We start from the raw sequence: 19,561 nt of genomic DNA, 5'->3' as shown, positions 1-19,561 counted from the left end.
CATATCTAGATATTTACTTTAACTTTGTGTAAAGATAGACAACAATTTAATTGCATCATATACTTTTTCTAAAGGTAGATTTGTTACCTCATTTTCCGTGCCATTTGACTCATAGGGTATAGCTCCATCTTCACAAAGGTGCACATAGCTTTCTTCATTAGATGATGTACCTATTCCATCATCGATTGCCATGAAGGCAATACCGACCTTGTGACACATCCCTCCATATACTGCTTTTGATGAGGATGTAGTATCATCCCAAGTTGCTTTCAGATTGCGCACCTTGGATTTTGCTTTGACTTTGTCTTTTCCCTTCTCCTTTTTCCATTTTAAGCATTGGTCCTTCATATGGCCTTTTCCATCACAATGAAAATACTTACCTTTCTTCGCCCTTTTTCTTCCTCATTATAGTTTCTTTGTTTGTTGCCTGTTAAAATTATAATTCTTCAAAATTCTTTTGATTTTTCTTACCAAAAAGGCACACTAGACCATTCATGGGTCAAAAGTTCTAATCGTATATTCATTTTTTTATATGAAAGATACAATAAATGCATACAATTCAATAAGTTATTCGAACAAAATTAGAAGTGGAAGAATAAAACCAAATCCAAAATTAGCATGTCGAGGATCTTCGAGTAACTCTATGTATTGACTGAAACCAAGTGTTACTCAAAAAATCACCTTTATCTACATAAATTGGAGGCTAAGGAAAAATAATGAGCACAAATTACTCAGTGGATAAAAGAGGAAACATGTGTATAAATTACATTTTATACTTTAACTTCTAAGTTTTCATTTGAGAACTTTAGTCTTTCTCTCTAGATATAACTCTTATTGTCATTTTAGTTATTTATTGTCAATTAAAATTTCCAATTGTTCCTCTTATTTATCACCATCTTTTATTGCAAGTTGATATATTTTTAATTAGCATCTTTTAGTTACCACTTATAAATCTATCTTCAATAAGTCTATTACTAATAAATTCACTAAGAATGAATTACCGGAGTCAATGTCCTTAGAGTATAATAATGTAACTTGACATATGAGATAAAGTCCTCACTGGTAATATACAATAATGTTTCACCCTTGCTCAAATAAATACTGTGTAGGCGACTGCTCGCTATAACAACTTCATGTAGGTGGTTAAGTACTCTCTAGTATAAGACTAGGCTAACAATTTCACTTTCTAGTATTTATTTTCTCCATTTAAAATATTATTGTTTTACTTTAAATCTTTACATTACGATTATTTTATTTAGGATTTTCATCTTATAGGTCACTTTGAATTACTAATCTAAATCAACTTTTTAATAAAAGTTGTGCTAGTTTAAGTGTGTACAAATATCAATATAAGCCAGCAAGTAGCATGGAAAGTGAAGGATTCTAATGATAGATATCAACTTAAGAATGACTAAAGTATCAACTTTTAATTTTGAAAATAAGTACTTCCCATGTTAATTTCTATATAATGACCCACATTAGCCCACGGATGTATAACATTCAACTGAAGAATAATTATAGTATCAACTTTTAATTTTGAAAACAAGCCTTTCCCATGTTAATCCCTATATGTGACTCACATATCTCACATGTGTATAACTTGAAAAGATTATCATTGATTTAAGACCCCAATAGTTTAGTTCTTTTTACAACCCATTTTATTAATTTAATTGTCATATTAACGTCTTTTTCAAGAGTTATAAAAGTATGTATATACTTTTTTATACATTTTTTCATGCACAAGGAACATATAAAATATATTTACCCACCTTAATATATAACAAATATGGTTTCACGGATCTAAAAATGAGTGCGCTTCACTTGAATTAGTATCTACATATACAATATCAACATAACTCCAAAAATTCAAGATAAATCTCTAATAATGATAATAACATAAAAATATAGAAATTAATTAAAAACCAAGGTTGATGGATCCAAATTTTGATCTATCTACCTCATTATGTGCTAATTACACAAATTAACTGCCATTACTGACACCCAACCATTATTTTCCGATATTAAACCAAATATACCCACATAGACACTAAAACAACCATAAAGTAAAAATATAATGGAAATAAATATTTTCCCTGCTAATTCTTCTTGATTGTCAAAACAACATTGGTGTTTCAAGATACAAACACTTGAGCCAATCCGGCTTAGATAACAAAAAATAAATAATCATTTCCTATTATCTACAATATAATTTCTCACCCAAATTCTTACATTTAATTCGATTGACGTGCAAGGCAAGACCTTGTCGTGCCAATGTTTCTGACGTAAAGCAATAAATAATAGGGCGAATTTTCTCTAGATTGTAGGAAAGAAGAAAGAAAGAGGGGAAAAAAGAGGAGTTGACTATGGCATTTGCTCGCCTCTGAACAACAATGACAATGGGATCTTAGGCACAAGACATGGGAGAGAAAGGGAGAGGAAAGGGAAGGTTGGCTTTGTTTCTTTTCGACTTTAAGTGGTGGGCGCGACAACAAAACAAGAAGGAGAAATGAAGGAGAGAAAGAAGAGAGGAAAGGAAGGGGAGATATGATTGACAATGGGTACTTGATTCTTCTACAACTTTAGGTGGTGAGACAACAAGAAAGAGAGGAGAGGAAGAAGAGGAAAGGAGATAAAGGGGGAGAGGACGGAGGGAAAGGACGTTTGACAATCAACTAGGGACTATTGCAATGATGGTGTTGTGTGTCTTGCAAAGAGAGTGAGAGAAGGGTGAATGTCAAGTGAGGATGAGAATTGTGTGAATTTGTTTTAATTGATTTAGGAGTGAACCAAATTTCTAAATGGGGATAACTTGGTTTAGTTGTCACGTCCACTTGATGGATTCATTTGAATCCAACCCAACTTCAATTTGATGCCCAAGACCAATTTATCGATTTAATTTGACTTATTTGACTAACTTGGTGCCATACCCTTTTGATTACTAAGTAGCTACTTCGATGTAGCCAAAGCAACCAATATGTTTCCTTATTCTGAAAGGGCAGCTTAGTGCACGAAGTTCTCGTCAATGCGGGGTCCCAGAGAAGGTTCTGTTTGTACATAGCCTTACTTTGCTTTGCAAGAGGCTGTTTTTGAGACTTGAACTGAATATGTTTCCTCATTCTATTTTAAAGAAATTATGTGATTACATTTTCACTAAGAAGTGATGTTTTGATGCAAAGACACCAAAAGTCAAATAAAAAACATGGTTGTTTATAAGTCATAACATATTGTCTTTATATAAGATAAACAAAGCTGTATGTACTTTATGATGCTAAGTGCTTTGGTTTGCTTGACCAAACACTTAGGTTAGCCCCTAGCATTAAGGGCACTGGAACCTTACCACCTTAGAGTGCCTAACAACGCTACTTAGCACTACTGCAAATAATGAAAACTAATAATTCAGTATAATTATTGGACAAGTTATGGAAGGTCAAATAATATTGTGGTTTCTTTCTTCAGGAATGATAAATCTGTTTTCATGTCAAGGATTGTTAATGCCTTTGTCATGCTTAACTTGGTTGTTATCCAATTACAAACTCTAACTCTGTTAAGGCTGAGCTTACTGCATTGCTCGTTTTTATTTTCCAATTAATTTAAAAGACAATCCTTTTATGCTCTAGATCTCTGGCAAGAGGCCAAATATCTGAATATCAATATCTCTGGTAGAGCACCAGGTTCCCTTAATTGAATTTAAACACTATCTCATCAAACTTAACTAATTTTCTTCAAAAATATTCTTATTGACTTCTTATATGCTGATTATTTTAAAAAGTCTCCACATAGCCACTATACATTATGACGGACCACATTGCATCTGTTTGGATTGCCCAAAAGTTATGCAGGCTCAAACCTATCCTAGCTTGTAAACATCCAAGTCATGTTCAAACAAACATAGTCTATGTATCGCTTCCATCAATAGGTAACTTTTCTTTGGAACAATTTGTGTTGATTGGTTGATATGAGATTATATGTTATATGCTTTCAATTTTATGAATTACTTATATTGATAAGGAAACTATTTTATGTGATAATGAATTGTTATGATGATTAAGTTAGATTGTAAAATTTTATTTATATTTGATTGCCTAGGTTAATAATTTTAATAAATTGCATACAAAACATAAGATATAACCACATTTTTTGGCATTATTTTATACATTATTGTTACTATAATTAATGCTTTTTAAAATGTTGATTGCTTATGCATCTGCATACTACATTTGCATTATTGAGTGGTGCGATCACTTACCACATGCATATGCTTTTTAAAATCTTATGCTATAATATGTAAAGCTATATGATGATTTGATATGGTTGTTTTGGAATTGATGTTTTATATATGAGATCTGTGCCTAATCCATTATCACCAACACTAACATTTTGGTGGAGCAATGAGCAATTTCATAATCAATAATTATCCTTATAACAGGCACGTCATATACTATATGAATTGAATTAGATCAATGATCTCTGAACATAGCATTATAATCCATATTATTTTCACGCTAATAATTCTTCCATTTTGTGGGTTTCCAGATCTTCCCTGGTGATGTTTGTATAGAAGGAATAGTTGATACAATCAAATCATCCAGGTATCTCCTGTCAATTTCTTTTTTTTTTCAAAATGGTGCCATGATCATAAGTAGCTGAATAGGCACCAGTTTATTTTGCCAAACTAAAATTTCTTTTATTTGCCATATTATTAACACACAACTGTTTAATTTGTCTTGAATATGTTTTTACACTTCATCTAAACATATATAGAATTTGTGTAAAAATTTCAAAATAGAGAAAAGTGCACGATATTTAATGAATTGAGACCATGCTCATTGTATTTTGATGGATGCTCCATTAGTTTAACATCCGAGATATGATGTGAGACCATATGAGTCAAACCTATCCTTATGGTTCATCCCACAAAGGGCTGACTTTAAGTTGTCACAAGGTTTAAAGTTGCTTCTATAATACATCTTGCATAAAACAAAGGGTTCTTAAGCAACATGGCTCTGGTTATTAGGGTTACTTGAGAACACTTGGGTGAAAATTGTGCATATGAATATGTGACACCCCATGTAGTTTCTATTCCAAAGTATGGAATGGAATCCATGAAGACTATTCAAGAATCCCTTTGGCACATGCTATGCCAGTCAACCATAATACAAATCATAAAAAATATTATAATATTAACAACAACATTCACTAAATTAGATGAGATTCTTAAGTAAAAATTCAAATTGCATAAATGTATCCATTATCAAATTCTTATAGAATCATAAATATAAGCAAAGTGAAACATGACTATAAAAAAATATAGCTTCAACAATATAAACTAAATGGGACATGAATAACAAAGAAAATTTGAAAATTTTGCAAAACTGTGTGGATTGTTGTAAATAATCCTCTAAGCAGAAATTGATTTTGACCCACTAGATATTAAAAACCCTCTCGTGGCCTTAAGAGTAGCAAGACAAGGGGAAATAGCAGGGAAAATTAAGGGCAAGCAACATGAAGTGAAATGTACAAAGTTACAGTGTAATTGCAAAATAGTAATCCATATACATGTACTACAATTCACATCATTAACAATACTATATTATAATTTATCATCAAACTGCTAACTGCTAGAACTACAGTCAAATAAGCATAGTTGCATCCACTCATGAGTGTTACTATGCACCCTCCCGTGTTGTCATGGAGAGTGGGCATCATGTGCATAGGCTTCACAGATATGACTCCTAAGGTTAGCTCGAGCTCATCCTTGCTGGCATGGCTAACGTATGATTGAGGATAAAATATGATAATCCAAATCATCTAGTAACTCGAAGGCCTTAACCACAACAGTCATTGTTCGTAAGTATCTCAACCTCAACCAGTGACTAATGATGCACTAGCAATTCAATTATTGCTATGTTATGTCTTGCCTTATGTTCTCCATGTTCTAAGCTAAAATAAGGGATCTAACCCTTTGCTAGCAACATTAACATCAATAAAGAACTACATTATGCTATACATGAAGAATAATTAAATGCTATGTGTTATGTTCACCATGTCCTAGCCTAAACTAAAGAATCTAACTATCTGCTATTCTCAATATTACCAACATTAGCATCAGTAATGAACTACATTATGCTCTACATCAAGATTGACTGACTTTGTCCTAGATTACTGCATATTAAAACTATATGACCTTTATATAAAACACTATATATGTTATGCATAAATAATGTGCATGTATCAAAGTGAAAATGATGTATAATCAAGGGAAACCCTTATGAAATAGATATCACGAGCAAGATAAACAAAAGAGTCAACAATATAACTCGGAGTTTTCTGTAAGGATCAGTATATAGAACCCAACTCTTTCCTCACTCAAGTGACCTTCAACCAAATCAAATTAGCAATTCAACCTCCATGATATGACTATTAGACTATGAAATTCGCTCCGCGTCACCTATTAATGCTAAATCACGATTCTCTTAAAATCATAACTCCCACACCAACCATTGCCCAAATTTCTCCTTTTCTGGCCCAAATAGCACACTTTAAAATTAATGCTTGATGCACCATCATTCCTCAACTAAGTGTATTCTTGCACTTGACACCCTGTATGAATTTCACAATATTATAGCCACAACCACGATAGCTCAATCCTCGCCACACCTTCATGTACAACCTGCAGTCCAACATTCCCTATCCTTTCAATCAACTCTCCTTATGGTTTTACCTTGTTTGAAGAAAAGGGAAGAGCCTATCTATATGTATTGTGATTCACCAATAAAGCCCAGATCTGCTATAAATGGAAGAATCACACTTCCTTGCTGTGATGGATAATTGTTGCTCACGTAAGACTGCTAGAAATGAGGAATAATGAGAAAAAAAAAATCAGTTTTCTAATGAAAAATCACAAAAAAACTCAAAGCTCACATAATAACTTTAGTTGTAAGGCGTGATAGAAGGGGTTCGGAGATTTTTTTGCTCGAAGTGATGCATGAGGGGGAAAGAGGGGAGGGTAGGCTTATTCTATCTAAGATAGGGGACTTTGATGATGGCGAGATTAGCTATAAGTGATAGGCACAACAGGATGATGGCACTCAACAGGGTTGCTTGTAGGTGGTACAATGACCCTAGGGAATTGTCCATGTAAAGAGAAGAGATTATAAGCGATAGTAGAGATAGTATTATGGGTGGTGCAGTGACCCTAGGGGCATTGTCCATGCAATGAGAATGCGATTGTCAGAAATAGTGTTGTGGATGATCGGTGATGTTAGCGGACTATAGGAACATTAGCAAGTTATGGGTGAGAAAGGACTCATGAGTAAGGAAGAGAGGGCTGCAATAAGGGGCTTGCCAGTGAGGAGAGGATGGTGACATTCATGCAGGATATGTGACAATGTGTTTTAAGCAAGGTTTAAAATATCGAGCGGTGCCAAGGTTTAGGTCTGGAACGATACAGTTTCGGTATCGTATCGTATCGTACTGGTATAGTTTCAATATTTTTAAAATATAAAATATATTAACTAAAAATAAAAAATTTAATTTAAATATTTAAAATAAAAAAAATAAAAAATAAAATATTTTTTAAAAATAATGGGATAATTTTATGAGACTTTAATTGAACATATTTAAATTATCTCAACTATAACTATAGCTAGGAGTTGATTATTAAAATCTAAGTAAAAAAAATCAATTCTGCGATGGGCACACACGACCGGGGCACGTGCCGTGATGCCGGGCGGGATAGCGATTATCCCGGGAGAAATATTGAATCCGTTGGTTCGACTGCGAATGTCAGAAACAATCTTCTAAAACTTATTAATTCGGAAGAATAACAAGAGATAGGGAAATAAACGGCATTGCCGAAATTATTATTAAACCAAAACTTCTTCTCCTCGATTGGAAATTAATGAATTTTCAAAAGGAGAATAAAGGAACTTACGACTTTTATGATCTTGCGCCTCTAGACGCTGGAATAACTTTGTGATTTGTCTCTGTAGATCTTGAAGTATCTCGTCTCGAATGCTACGATCACGGTGCGAGGCTTCTTCAGCCGGAACCTGCCTATCACCACCACGATCATGACCACGACGACGATCCATCGGATCTGAGAGTTGACTTTTATGATCTTGTGTTGCTAGATGCTGGGATAACTTTGTAACTTGTCTCTGTAGATCAAGAATCTCGTCTTGCATGTAACGTTCAAGGTGTGAGATTTCCTCTGTCGGAACTTGTCCGTCACGACCATGATAACTGCCATGATGACAATCCATCGGATCTGAAAGCTCTGATACCAACTGACGTCGGACAGAATAGTGATTATTCTAGAGGCGAAAGATTGGAGGAGAATTGAGGAGAGAACAAGTTCGAGAAATTAGAAAAACGGGTAGAAGGCCGCGACGGCACCGCTTTTAGGGTTTTTGCCAAAAAAAAAGAAATTTTATTAATCAACCAAACTGCTTTAAACATCAACTTACAAGATGTTTATATAGACTCAGACCTTAAGAAAGATTCCTAATAAAAAGGAAAATTTCTTAACAAACTCGAAAAAAAAGATTCCTAATAAAAAGAAAAATTTCTTAATAAACTTGAAAAGAAAAATTACTAATAAAAAGGAAAATTTCTTAACAGACTCGAAATCCTAAAAATTCTAAACGGATTTCAAATATAAAATCCTAAGAAAAATTTTAATAGACTCAATCCTAAAAATCCTAAACGGATTTAAGAAAATCCTAAAATAAAAAATAGAATTTTTCAAAACTACTCTAAATACCAAAAACTCTGAAAATTACTAAAAATAAAAATTATCAAAATTAATAATAAAAATCTTCAAATCCTCCTGCATCAGTCGTCCCAGGTTGAAAAGAACTCGTCCTCGAGTTCATAGAAATATCATCAGTATCTCCCGAACACGGACAATAATGTTTCACATTAAAAACACTTGAAAGTCTTCAAGTGACTCAGAAGGCGCAATCTGTATGCATTGTCATTGATCTTCTGCAGTATCTCACACAGCCCAATCTTTAGATCTTCCTGCATCAGTCGCCCCAGGTTGAAAGAACTCATCCTCGAGTTTAGAATAATATCAGGTGGTAGCTCGGGAGGAAGATCATCTGATACCAAATCGATAAAACCCCCAAACAACTGTTGCACTTTTACCGATAAATCAGGATCAAGATAATCAAAGTTTCTCTTCGTTACTAAGTTGGCATGAGTGTCATCCATTGCTGAGCCAATTTTTGAAAGTCCGAAATCTAAAACTTTGACATCCACTGCTCCATTATCGAACACGAACAGATGAGCATCTCTTCCAATGGGCAAACTCGGATAAACTCTAAACGTGATGCATGTTTTTTCTCCTACTCCAAAGCTCTCCACCACCGAGCAATCGATCAAGCTTCTAAGAGAGATTGTCTTAGTCGCCTCGATGTCCACGTCGACAATGCTGGCAAAAGTCGGCTTAAATATATTCTCTCTTTCAGTTGACCCGAAGGGATCATGGCAGAAGAGAATGCCACGCTTCCTCTTATGCTTGAAAACCTTGAAGAAGATTGTGGTTCTTTCTTGGAGAGCAGAATCAGTGAGCACATAAAACCCAAATGGACCAACTCCTTTCTTTGCATCCTCATTGTGCTTTGTGCAATAAGCTTGGCCATCTCTAATGTTTGAAGGGTTGAAATCCTTAGTTTTTTCCAAACTGCTGATCTCAAATGTATCCTCCATATCTGCTTGAATTGTGTCGATGTCAACATCAATTAAATGAGGCAATAGGTTACTAACCATAGTTGGGACCTCACTGACATAATTAGCAAGCAAGTTTTGTGTCACTATATCCTGAGTAACCATAAAAGGTTCCCCTGCCTGTGACTCCCAAACATACTGCTCATTGTTTTGAGCAGAACTTGAACATGGAAGCGCTTTTCCGCCAACGGTGCCTCCATCGAGGGAATCCTTAGTGTTCAAAACTTGCAACACATAGTCACCATCTTCATTGACATATTCATCATCATAAAGTACCTCGTCATATATTGGATCTCTAATTAAATCGGTCTTGTTTTTTTCATGCTGAATGAATTGGGATGCCGAATCAATACAAGGTGAGACGATGGAGATTTGGACTTCATCGATAGATAAACCATGCTACTGATTGCCATCGGACAAAGTGAGCTTCTGGTCTTCGATCAACGCTTCGTCCAGGTCTATCTCCTCTTCGTCAGCATCGTCATAAAGTGGATTATCAAATATTTCGATCTTATCGTCATCTTCATCGCGTCTTGTGATTGGACGATTGGAAGAGTAGGACTGGTCATATTCGATGTTGTCGAGGTCCGCATCTTCATGGTTGTTTCCGCCGTAGGAGGAAGGGGGAACGTAGAGGCGCTGTAGAGTTGGTGTTCTCTTGCAGTTATAGGTGGTGGGGTGGTTGATCCCAAATCTCTCAATCAACTTGCAGTTATAGGTGGTGGGGTGGTTGATCTCCAAATCCCTCAATCAATTGGTAAAACTCCTTCATGTGATTATTGACTGATCTTGTATCCTGTCTCAACGTCTGATATCGTTGAAACACAGTCTGAGTATAGTCGAAAGGAAGAAAGTAACTTTTCATCTTCTTCTTTATCTTCTCCCAGTCGGTGATCTTGGTCTTGCCTTGTTTCTCTCGTGAGCGTCGTAGTTGTTTCCACCAGGCGGATGTTCGGCCCTTGAGTCGGATGGTAACTAATTTTACTTTCATCCAATCGAGCACCTCCTTGTAATCAAAAATACTTTCTATTTCGTTGAGCCAATCAATGAATTCTTCTGCTCGAAAGGTTCCTGAAAACTCAAGTAGATCAATTCGAAAACCGAAGTCTACATATCGTTCCTCTCGATTTTGATGCTCTGAGCCCTATCGGGGTGGTGGTAAGGGTTATCGAAAGTGGATGCGAAATCACAGTCATAGCTCCTTCGATCTTCAGAATCTCGCGTCGTCAAACGTTGGCATAGCTTTGATACCAACTGACGCCGGACAGGATAGCGATTATTCCGGGAGCAATATTGAATCCGTTGGTTCGACTGTGAACGTCAGAAGCAATCTTCTAAAACCTATTAATTAGGAAGAATAACAGGAGATAGGGAAGTAAACAACATTACCGAAATTATTATTAAACCAAAACTTCTTCCCCGCGATTGGAAATTAATGAATTTTCAAAAGGAGAATAAAAGAACTTATGACTTTTATGATCTTGCGCCTTTAGATGCTGGAATAACTTTGTGACTTATCTCTGTAGATCTTGAAGTATCTCGTCTTGAATGCTACGATCACGGTGCGAGACTTCTTCAGCCAGAACCTGCCTATCACCACCACGATCACGACCACGACGACGATCCATCGGATCTGAGAGCTGACTTTTACGATCTTGTGCTGCTAGACGCTGGGATAACTTTGTAACTTGTCTCTGTAGATCAAGAATCTCGTCTTGCGTGTAACGTTCAAGGTGTGAGACTTCCTCTGCCGGAACTTGTTTGTCACGACCATGATAACCACCATGACGACGATCCATCGGATCTGAAAGCTTTAATACCAACTGACGCCGGACAAAATAAGATTGGAGGAGAATTGAGGAGAGAACAAGTTCGAGAAATTAGAAAAACGAGTAGAAGGCCGCGATGACACCGCTTTTAGGGTTGTTGCCTAAAAAAAGAAATTTTATTAATCAACCAAACTGCTTTAAACATCAACTTACAAGATGTTTATATAGACTCAGACCTTAAGAAAGATTCCTAATAAAAAAGAAATTTTTTTTAACAAATTCGAAAAAAAGGATTCTTAATAAAAAGAAAAATTTCTTAACAAACTCGAAAAAAATTCTTAATAAAAAGAAAAATTTCTTAACAGACTCAAAATCCTAAAAATCCTAAACGGACTTCAAATATAAAATACTAAGAAAAATTTTAATAGACTCAATCTTAAAAATCCTAAACGGATTTAAGAAAATCCTAAAATAAAAAATAGAAATTTTCAAAACTACTCTAAATACCAAAAACTCTAAAAATTACTAAAAATAAAAATTATCAAAATTAATAATAAAAATCTTCAAATCCTCCTGCATCATGCAGCCTGTGCGATGCCTCCGGAGGCGTCGCTGGACCCGGACGATGCCTTTGGATGGTATCTCGGTCGGAATGCCGGTGCTGGTGTTGGTCTGTTGGCAGAATGAAAATTTTCACCTGTATCGAGCGAAATGACTCGAGATTTCAATCCTTGGTTTTAAGGTAATAATATCAACTATTACTTACCAGATCGACTGAATCAAATTGACTCAATCAATCTAGTTTAACATAGTTTCAAGTAATAAATATGTGAATCAAGTTTAAGTTAAGCCTAGTTTGAACCCAAGGTAAACCAAAATCAATCCTTACCCAATACAACTAATTGCAATAACTTTTGAAAACAAGCGCCCACCAAGCTAGGACAAAGAAAACAAGCACTAAACCACTATAGCAATAGCTTTTGAAACAAATCTTCTTAATCGGTGCCACTGGTTAATCTATCTGCCATGCTTGTTGCATAAGAACTATCTTAGCTGATATCTGGGTCGTTGTTGTTGCTACACTGTCTACCTTTGGAGTTGGGGGTGATATTGCTCCTAACTCGGTGGTGGCTTCGTGCTTTATGGCATCTTCAGTGGGCATTCATTGGTTTGATGTCCAAACCTCTTACAAAGATAACAACCTCTCTCTATATACTAAATTCCGATCTATTGATCATGACGATTGCACTTTGTTCCTACTTTTGATTTTATTCAATTCTCTCTCCTTTATAATTGTTGAAGCTGATTTATGATTGTTCTTTATTGTTCTTGAACTTATTTTTGTTAACAAAAATGGAATTTGAAATTTGAATTATGAAAGTATGATACATTAAATCTTCCTTGGACGATATTGTGCTAATTAATCAAGTTATAAATAGATTAAATGTGAAAATAAATTATGGAGAATCTTTGGGAACTACAAGTTTTAAAGGAAGTAAAATTGAATATATGAAATGTAGTTTTTGTGACATGAAAAAGAATGAGGGAATAAGGATAAAGACTGGGTGGGTAATATTGAGAGAAGCTTCAGGAATCTCTATGAATGATAGTGTTGGTTTATTAGGAAGCAAGGAGCAATTAGGTACAAAGATGAAAATGCTAAGATGGGTGTGTGAGAATAATAGAAAGATCTAACAAGGAGCAATTAGGTATAGCTTTAACATATGAAAAAATGAGAGAAAATAAGTTAGAGATGGTTTGAGCCTTTTCAAAGTTGGTTATTAAATTTTAGTAGTTATAAAGAGTTGAATCAATTAGAGTTGGTGTGTGAAAGGTTGAAGAGGAAAAGGTAGAGGGAGATCAAAGGAAAGTCTTCCTAATATAATAAACAATTATTTAATTAATTGAATATTAGTAGTGATCTGGTCTCGCATAGTGTTCAATAGAATAATAAAATATGTTGCTGAGCCCAAATGGTTGGAATAAGTATCGCTTGATGATAATTATGATTCACATGCTTATAATTCTAAGCTGGTAATAAGTTTCATGAAACCAATTTCATGACTTGTGTATTTGGTAATACTCTATAATTTTTGTATGTATCGTTACATGTATGTCTTTCTTTATATGATATGCTTTGCCTTTTTCTGTTTCTGATAACATGCTTATGTAGGAATATCAGTCTTTTGTTGAAAAACTTTAAGATTTCTTTGTTCTTAACTATCTTTTATTACATATTTCTGGGCTTACAATTTGCTGGAATTAGCATAAAGTTGGTCTTGTTCCATGCACAGGCAACTTTTATTCCTTTTTAATTGAAACTTCTTTTTCTAAATTTCTCTTCTAATGTAACATGTTCTTGTGATGATGTAGAAATTTCATTGCATCAACAGTGTCATCCTTGAGATGGTTAATAATACAAGTTCAACATCGTATTATTTTGTGCATGCTTCGCCGCTTATTGGTAATAGATGCTAACAAATCAAGGTATGTTATTTTTTCTTCCATTTTTCTACCTGATCAACATATGCTTTAATTTCATGGATAACAATCAGCCTACTATATCTGTCTGTATTGGATCACTTAATGTAAAAATACAAGGTTTAATTATATAAATCATACACAAGCTGTGGTAATTCCAAATGGTTACAATTTATTTTCCACAATTCATATGAGTGTGTTAATTCAAATTAGTTTAGCAATTAATTTGACGTTAATAGATTCACATCTAACTAGGCATCTACCATCCTTGTCAAAATTCATTTTTTATTATTCTAGTGTGTTAACATTGCTAGGCTTGCAATGGAGGTGCAACAGAAATTTAAATTTTTTTATTTGCCCTATTTGAGCCTACGTGCAGGACAGAAGACAAGGCATATGCATACCTTTTGAATTCAAGCTATCCAAATGTCCTATCTCTAGGTTGTCCATGCGATATGTTTCCCTTGAGCACATCGATAGAGATGATAGCATCTTGTCAATTTATGAACGATCATGTGGGAGGATTTTCAATCAATTCTTGAACGAAGCACGGGGAGTGAAAAATTCTACTAATGTAGACATAAGGCATCGATTGGCCAACGGGGTGACCTACCACCTACTTTTAACATGGGATGATCAATTCCATTGGGGGGGGGGGGGGGTGTTACAAAAAGATTAAGTTAGATCCTATCTTCCTAACTCTTAATCAATCCATAACACATGAAATAATCCCATTGGAATCCAATTCCAATTTTAAGATTTCTACAAATTGACCGATATATAAACTCAATTGGGTCTTAATTGTATAATCAAAATTTCTCTAATTGAAAAACCCAATCAACTTTTAATTGATTTTTTAATTTAGTCCTTAATAGTTTAATTTGATAAATTAACCTATCACAATTGAACTCCTCAAATTTAAATAGGCTATTTAATTATTTAGTTGGCCCTAATTAAAATCCCTCGATTCTACTATACAACAATGCTCAATAGAGTGCTAGAAATTCATACCTTGTGTATGTGACTTTGTGACTTTCTAGAATTGTTCGTAGTATATCATAAGTGACTAAACTCTTTCGTTCCACATGAAACATCCATTTCATTAGGTTATGTACATAAGTTATGAGTGGCCTCTAATAAGACATTATGACTATCCATTATTCTAGAAAATCATTTTGATCCTAAAGTTTTTCACAATGAAGATTTCCATGAAATTCATTCCTCTTATCATCCCGTGTTATGATGTGTTATAGGACATAGGATCATATCGATTCTTCAGTCTGCATCATATTGTCATTTGGTATCTGAATAAACTACTTATAACAATGAGTATATGCACAACCCTTTGTGTAGGGCCCACCCTAGAAGTGTCAAAAATACTCCGGTCCTTATGATGAATCATACTCTCAAGTTTAAGGACTCCTTGTGTGGAATTCCTGTTGATGCTAAGTAGATGCTATATAAGTTCTCACATGCGATAGGCATGATAGTCTCAAGTCTGGAATATGTTGCATGGTCCCGTGTGAGATTTTCATAGACACTACCATATTTCTCATTGCAAACCATGTCCAATGTTTTGTTCACTAGTAACTTCACATGCATACTTGTTGAAGTATAAAAATGCGCAAACATGTTTAAATATCAGAATTCTTATTAGTGTGAGAATATCTACTGCTATTCTATAGTATATTGTGGATTTGTCTATCTGTATTGCAGATGTCTAGTGTTGACATTCTTTGATCAGGACATGTAGTAGTGCTACTGATATATATTAGTATTATCTGATACTTTATGGTTTTTTATTACAACCATTCAAATGAGCAAGAGAAAAATAAAGGCAGCCTGGTGTATGAAGCACCCGTCAATGTAGGATCCCAGGGAAGGACTTATTGTATGCAACCTTATCCTCCATTGCAAGATACTGTTTCCGCGACTAGAACCCGTGACTACTAGGTCACACGGCAACAACTTTATCGTTGCACTAAGGCTCCCCTTTAATATTGCAATCACATATTGTCTATTCATACAATATATGATTGCTTTAGGACACCCTCACTAACTTATTGAACAATTTCAATGGATGTAGTCATGATACTTGTATGTTTGTGTCAGGACTCAGAATAACCCTTGCTGTCAATGCAAATGAACACATGCATCCATGATTTGGGCAATCAACCTCAGTGATATTTTTGGTTGTTTTCAATGCATTTTGATGGTGGCAAATGGGTGGAATAGTTGCAGGCCAGACTGTACAATAGGCACTCGCAACAAGCACTTAGGCGAAACTAAGGAGAATTTTTTTTGCACAATGTATTGCCAAACATTTTAAGTGGTGAAGCAGGTTGAGCTCAAAAATCTTCTGTTTCAGCTCCTAGAAACTCCCACACAGTACAAGGTGTGGATGGATATCTTGCATGTGTATGAGGGTGTTGTGGTTCAAATCAGATCTTTGTTTGATCAAAGTAAAAAACCGAAGCTTACTTTCTGACTTTATACTATTATGAGGGTTGTGTTTTGTGTTCTACAAACCATTGAACTTTTCGTCTTATTAAAAAACTTTGCTCTTTACAATTCTCTCTTGGAGCAAGGATAATCCATGATTTGCTTGCAAGGTAAATTGTTTCTGTGGAAGGCCAGTCATGAAAATTCATGGTCACAAAATGTGGTCTTTTGCAAGTCAAAGGGTTTGGGTATGAGGACAATTAGGAAATTTCATGGGCCTAGAGTGTTGTCAAAGTTCAAATTAAGCAACTGATCTTTGGAGGTGAAGCTCTTGCAGAATAGGATAGATCATTCATCAGGGGTTTGGTTAAATGACAAATTCCTTAAGCAAAAAGTTAAAGCTAGGAATTGTGACAATCGGTTCAAAACCAGTGGTTGCTCTACATGTTAGGAGTCAATCTTGCAGTATTGAAGATACAGAAAGAGATAGCTTGTCGGTAAATTTTGAACCAGCCCCAACCACATATTGACAGTGCTAGAATAGAGAAATCAACATCTATGAAAGGAGTTGTGCAAGTGGAAACAAAGCAAGGGAAATTATAAAGGGAAGTTCCTGTTGTTGACATTGAGGCTGAATGAAAGTGTTCAAGAAACTTGTTGCAACATGGATGCATAAACAAAGTTTGCAGGTTGACTCAATGTGAAGTGTGAGCAATGCAAGAAACTTGTTGCAACATGTAATTTTGTGAAACATAGATATGATATAATCTGAGCCTTGATACTCATTACTCAATCTAACATTGAAATAAAGGGAAAATAGATTGATTTATTTTGGATTATGACCACCTAACAAATTTGAGGGAGATGGAAGCAAGATGAGCGCAAAACTTTATCCATTTGAACTGGAGAACCTCAAGGCTCGGGGGTTGGGGATGTTGGATATACCATATAACGGAAATGAGTATATGGTTGAAATTGGATCTTGGCTTTGTTCAAATTTTGAACAAAAACTAGTTGCAATATGCCTTAGTAGCACTTTTTAAGGGCCTTATCTTGAGTTCTGTGAGTCATACTTTTCTTTCATCAATAGAGTTGTACTGTGTTTTGTCTTGGTTGAACGACACTCGCCATTTACTAGGTAGTACAAGGTTAGTCGATGAGTTTCATGGATGTTGAGTGTGTTCAAAGTTTGAGCTGAGCAACTTGATCTTAGTGGCCAAGACCCTTGCATTTGACTTAATAAGTTGGTTTGCTCCTCAAGGAGTTGATTGGGTGCTATGTGTCCTAGGATAAAGTGTTGGGATATGAGAGTGATGCTGCTCCTTTCATGGACACTCATCTCCTAATTGGGGATGAATACTTAATCAGTCATGTGAGGGGAGAATCCTCACAAAAATCCCTATTTTAATCAACTGTAAGTCTACCACTTATTACTTCTGACATCTAATACTAAATACAAAAAGAAGAAGCCATGTTTAATAATTAACTCTGGGAGGAGAATAAAGCATTTATGGATTCTCATCAGCCAAGAAAGATGGAGAGCTAATTAAAAATTGTGATTTAGTATGGACATTTCAGAATGCCTATAATATTTACTTATTACATGTTATGTTCATGGAATTATTCTCCATCTCTTTTTTCCCCGGACCCCGCATGGTTTCGTGCTGCCCTTTTCCATGTTCATGGAATTATTCTCCATCTTTTTTTTTTCTCTTTTCCCCTTCGTGCTAATGATGTTTTCCATTCTAAATAAATATTCTTGGCAGACATTCTTTTGAACACTCAGACAGGGATGACACAGTTATTGCACATCTGGTGGGAGGAATAGATGCTTTCATTAAGTTAGCCTATGACTGGCCTATATCATCTTATCCTCTGAAGTTGCTGTCAATTAAAAATCGTGATGACCAATCCCAAAGCATTACTCTGAGTTTCCTTTGCAAGGTCAAGGTAAATTTTCTTGCTTGTTTGTGCAAACAATCTTGTCTTATTAATGTTATAATGATTAAGTTGATTTATGGTTTGGGATTTGATAATGTCAGTAATATAATTCTTGGACAATCCCTTAGTTTAGTTATGCAATACTTGACACTCATTTAGTTCTGAATGTATTTTTCTCTTATAAGTAGTTTTTATTGGTTGATCTGACAAAATCAACTTATATAAATCTGAGAATTTTATTTGCATGCAAATATCTATTATTTCAGCTACTTTTGCCCTTTTATGTTTAGATGTTGAACATTTGAGAACTTAGTGTGAATAGGCAAAATTGACTAGTAATTAGACAACTGATCAGCTAGTTTAACTGTATATCTATTGAGACACCATTATGGAGCGATAGTTTTTCAATCTAAATGATTTGGGTACTGTAAACTATGACTTGATATAGAGGTCAATGGTGGACTGAAACACAGTTGGAATAGTTGAGACACATGATTCACTGCTGCATGCCCTCTGTAATTCTTCTTACTGGAGAATCCTTCTCTGATAATATGCAACCAACAACAGATTTGACGAAAGGTGTAAAATGCTTGGCCTCATTGTGAACAAGTAATGCTATTAAATTCGTATTACATTAGTCTCTTCCAAAAAATACCTTCAATTCCAATCTTAAGCTTGGATGAAAAGGCTTGAGATTTATGTTTAGTCTGGACAGACCAACATTAAAATTTGTCCAAACATATGAACATGAAGTTCAACCATATTTTTCATAAGGCTAATAAATGGTGGAATCTTGAGGATAATTATCTATAATATTAATGTTATGTTGTCTAAGCTGATAGGTAAGCTCAAGAATTTAGGATTATCAATACTTAGATGGTCTAAAGGTGAAGAGAAAACATATAAAAAGAGCTTGATTGTGGTCGTTAAACAAAGGCTATTAATTAAAAAAAGTAATGATTTAAAAATCAGAAAGGATTGTTAGAAAAAGAATATTTTATTTAATTGCTAAAAGTAAGGTAAAATGTTATAAATATAGCATGGGAGAAAAATATTTGTTGGATTGCAAAAGAATAAAATAAAGTTTACAATCAAGTATTTTTAGATGTATAAAAAAAAAAATTAAAAGGATCTTGTTGATGACAATGCAATTAAGCTGGAAAACTAATTCTTTTTAATCTATATGAGCATTCTAT

At 34.7% G+C, this 19,561-nt stretch overlaps 1 protein-coding gene across 2 annotated transcripts in view; it reads left to right on the top strand.

Moving 5' to 3' along the window:
- Nucleotides 1–19,561, top strand: part of LOC141846778 (uncharacterized) — a 60,465-nt gene that overhangs the window by 17,859 nt on the left and 23,045 nt on the right. For both annotated transcript variants that reach the window (XM_074734826.1, XM_074734825.1), the window contains exons 9-11: nt 4,534–4,589; nt 13,875–13,988; nt 18,191–18,374. In XM_074734826.1, coding sequence (XP_074590927.1) covers nt 4,534–4,589; nt 13,875–13,988; nt 18,191–18,374 — 354 coding nt within the window. The remainder of the gene's footprint in view (nt 1–4,533; nt 4,590–13,874; nt 13,989–18,190; nt 18,375–19,561) is intronic.

This window comes from Curcuma longa, chromosome 15 (assembly GCF_044706935.1).
Source record: "Curcuma longa cultivar G26 ecotype Majalengka, Jawa Barat chromosome 15, ITB_CL_G26_1.1, whole genome shotgun sequence".
Lineage (NCBI taxonomy): Eukaryota > Viridiplantae > Streptophyta > Magnoliopsida > Zingiberales > Zingiberaceae > Curcuma > Curcuma longa.
The sequence above is the reverse complement of the archived record's forward strand: the minus strand, read 5'-3'. Positions and strand labels throughout refer to the sequence as shown.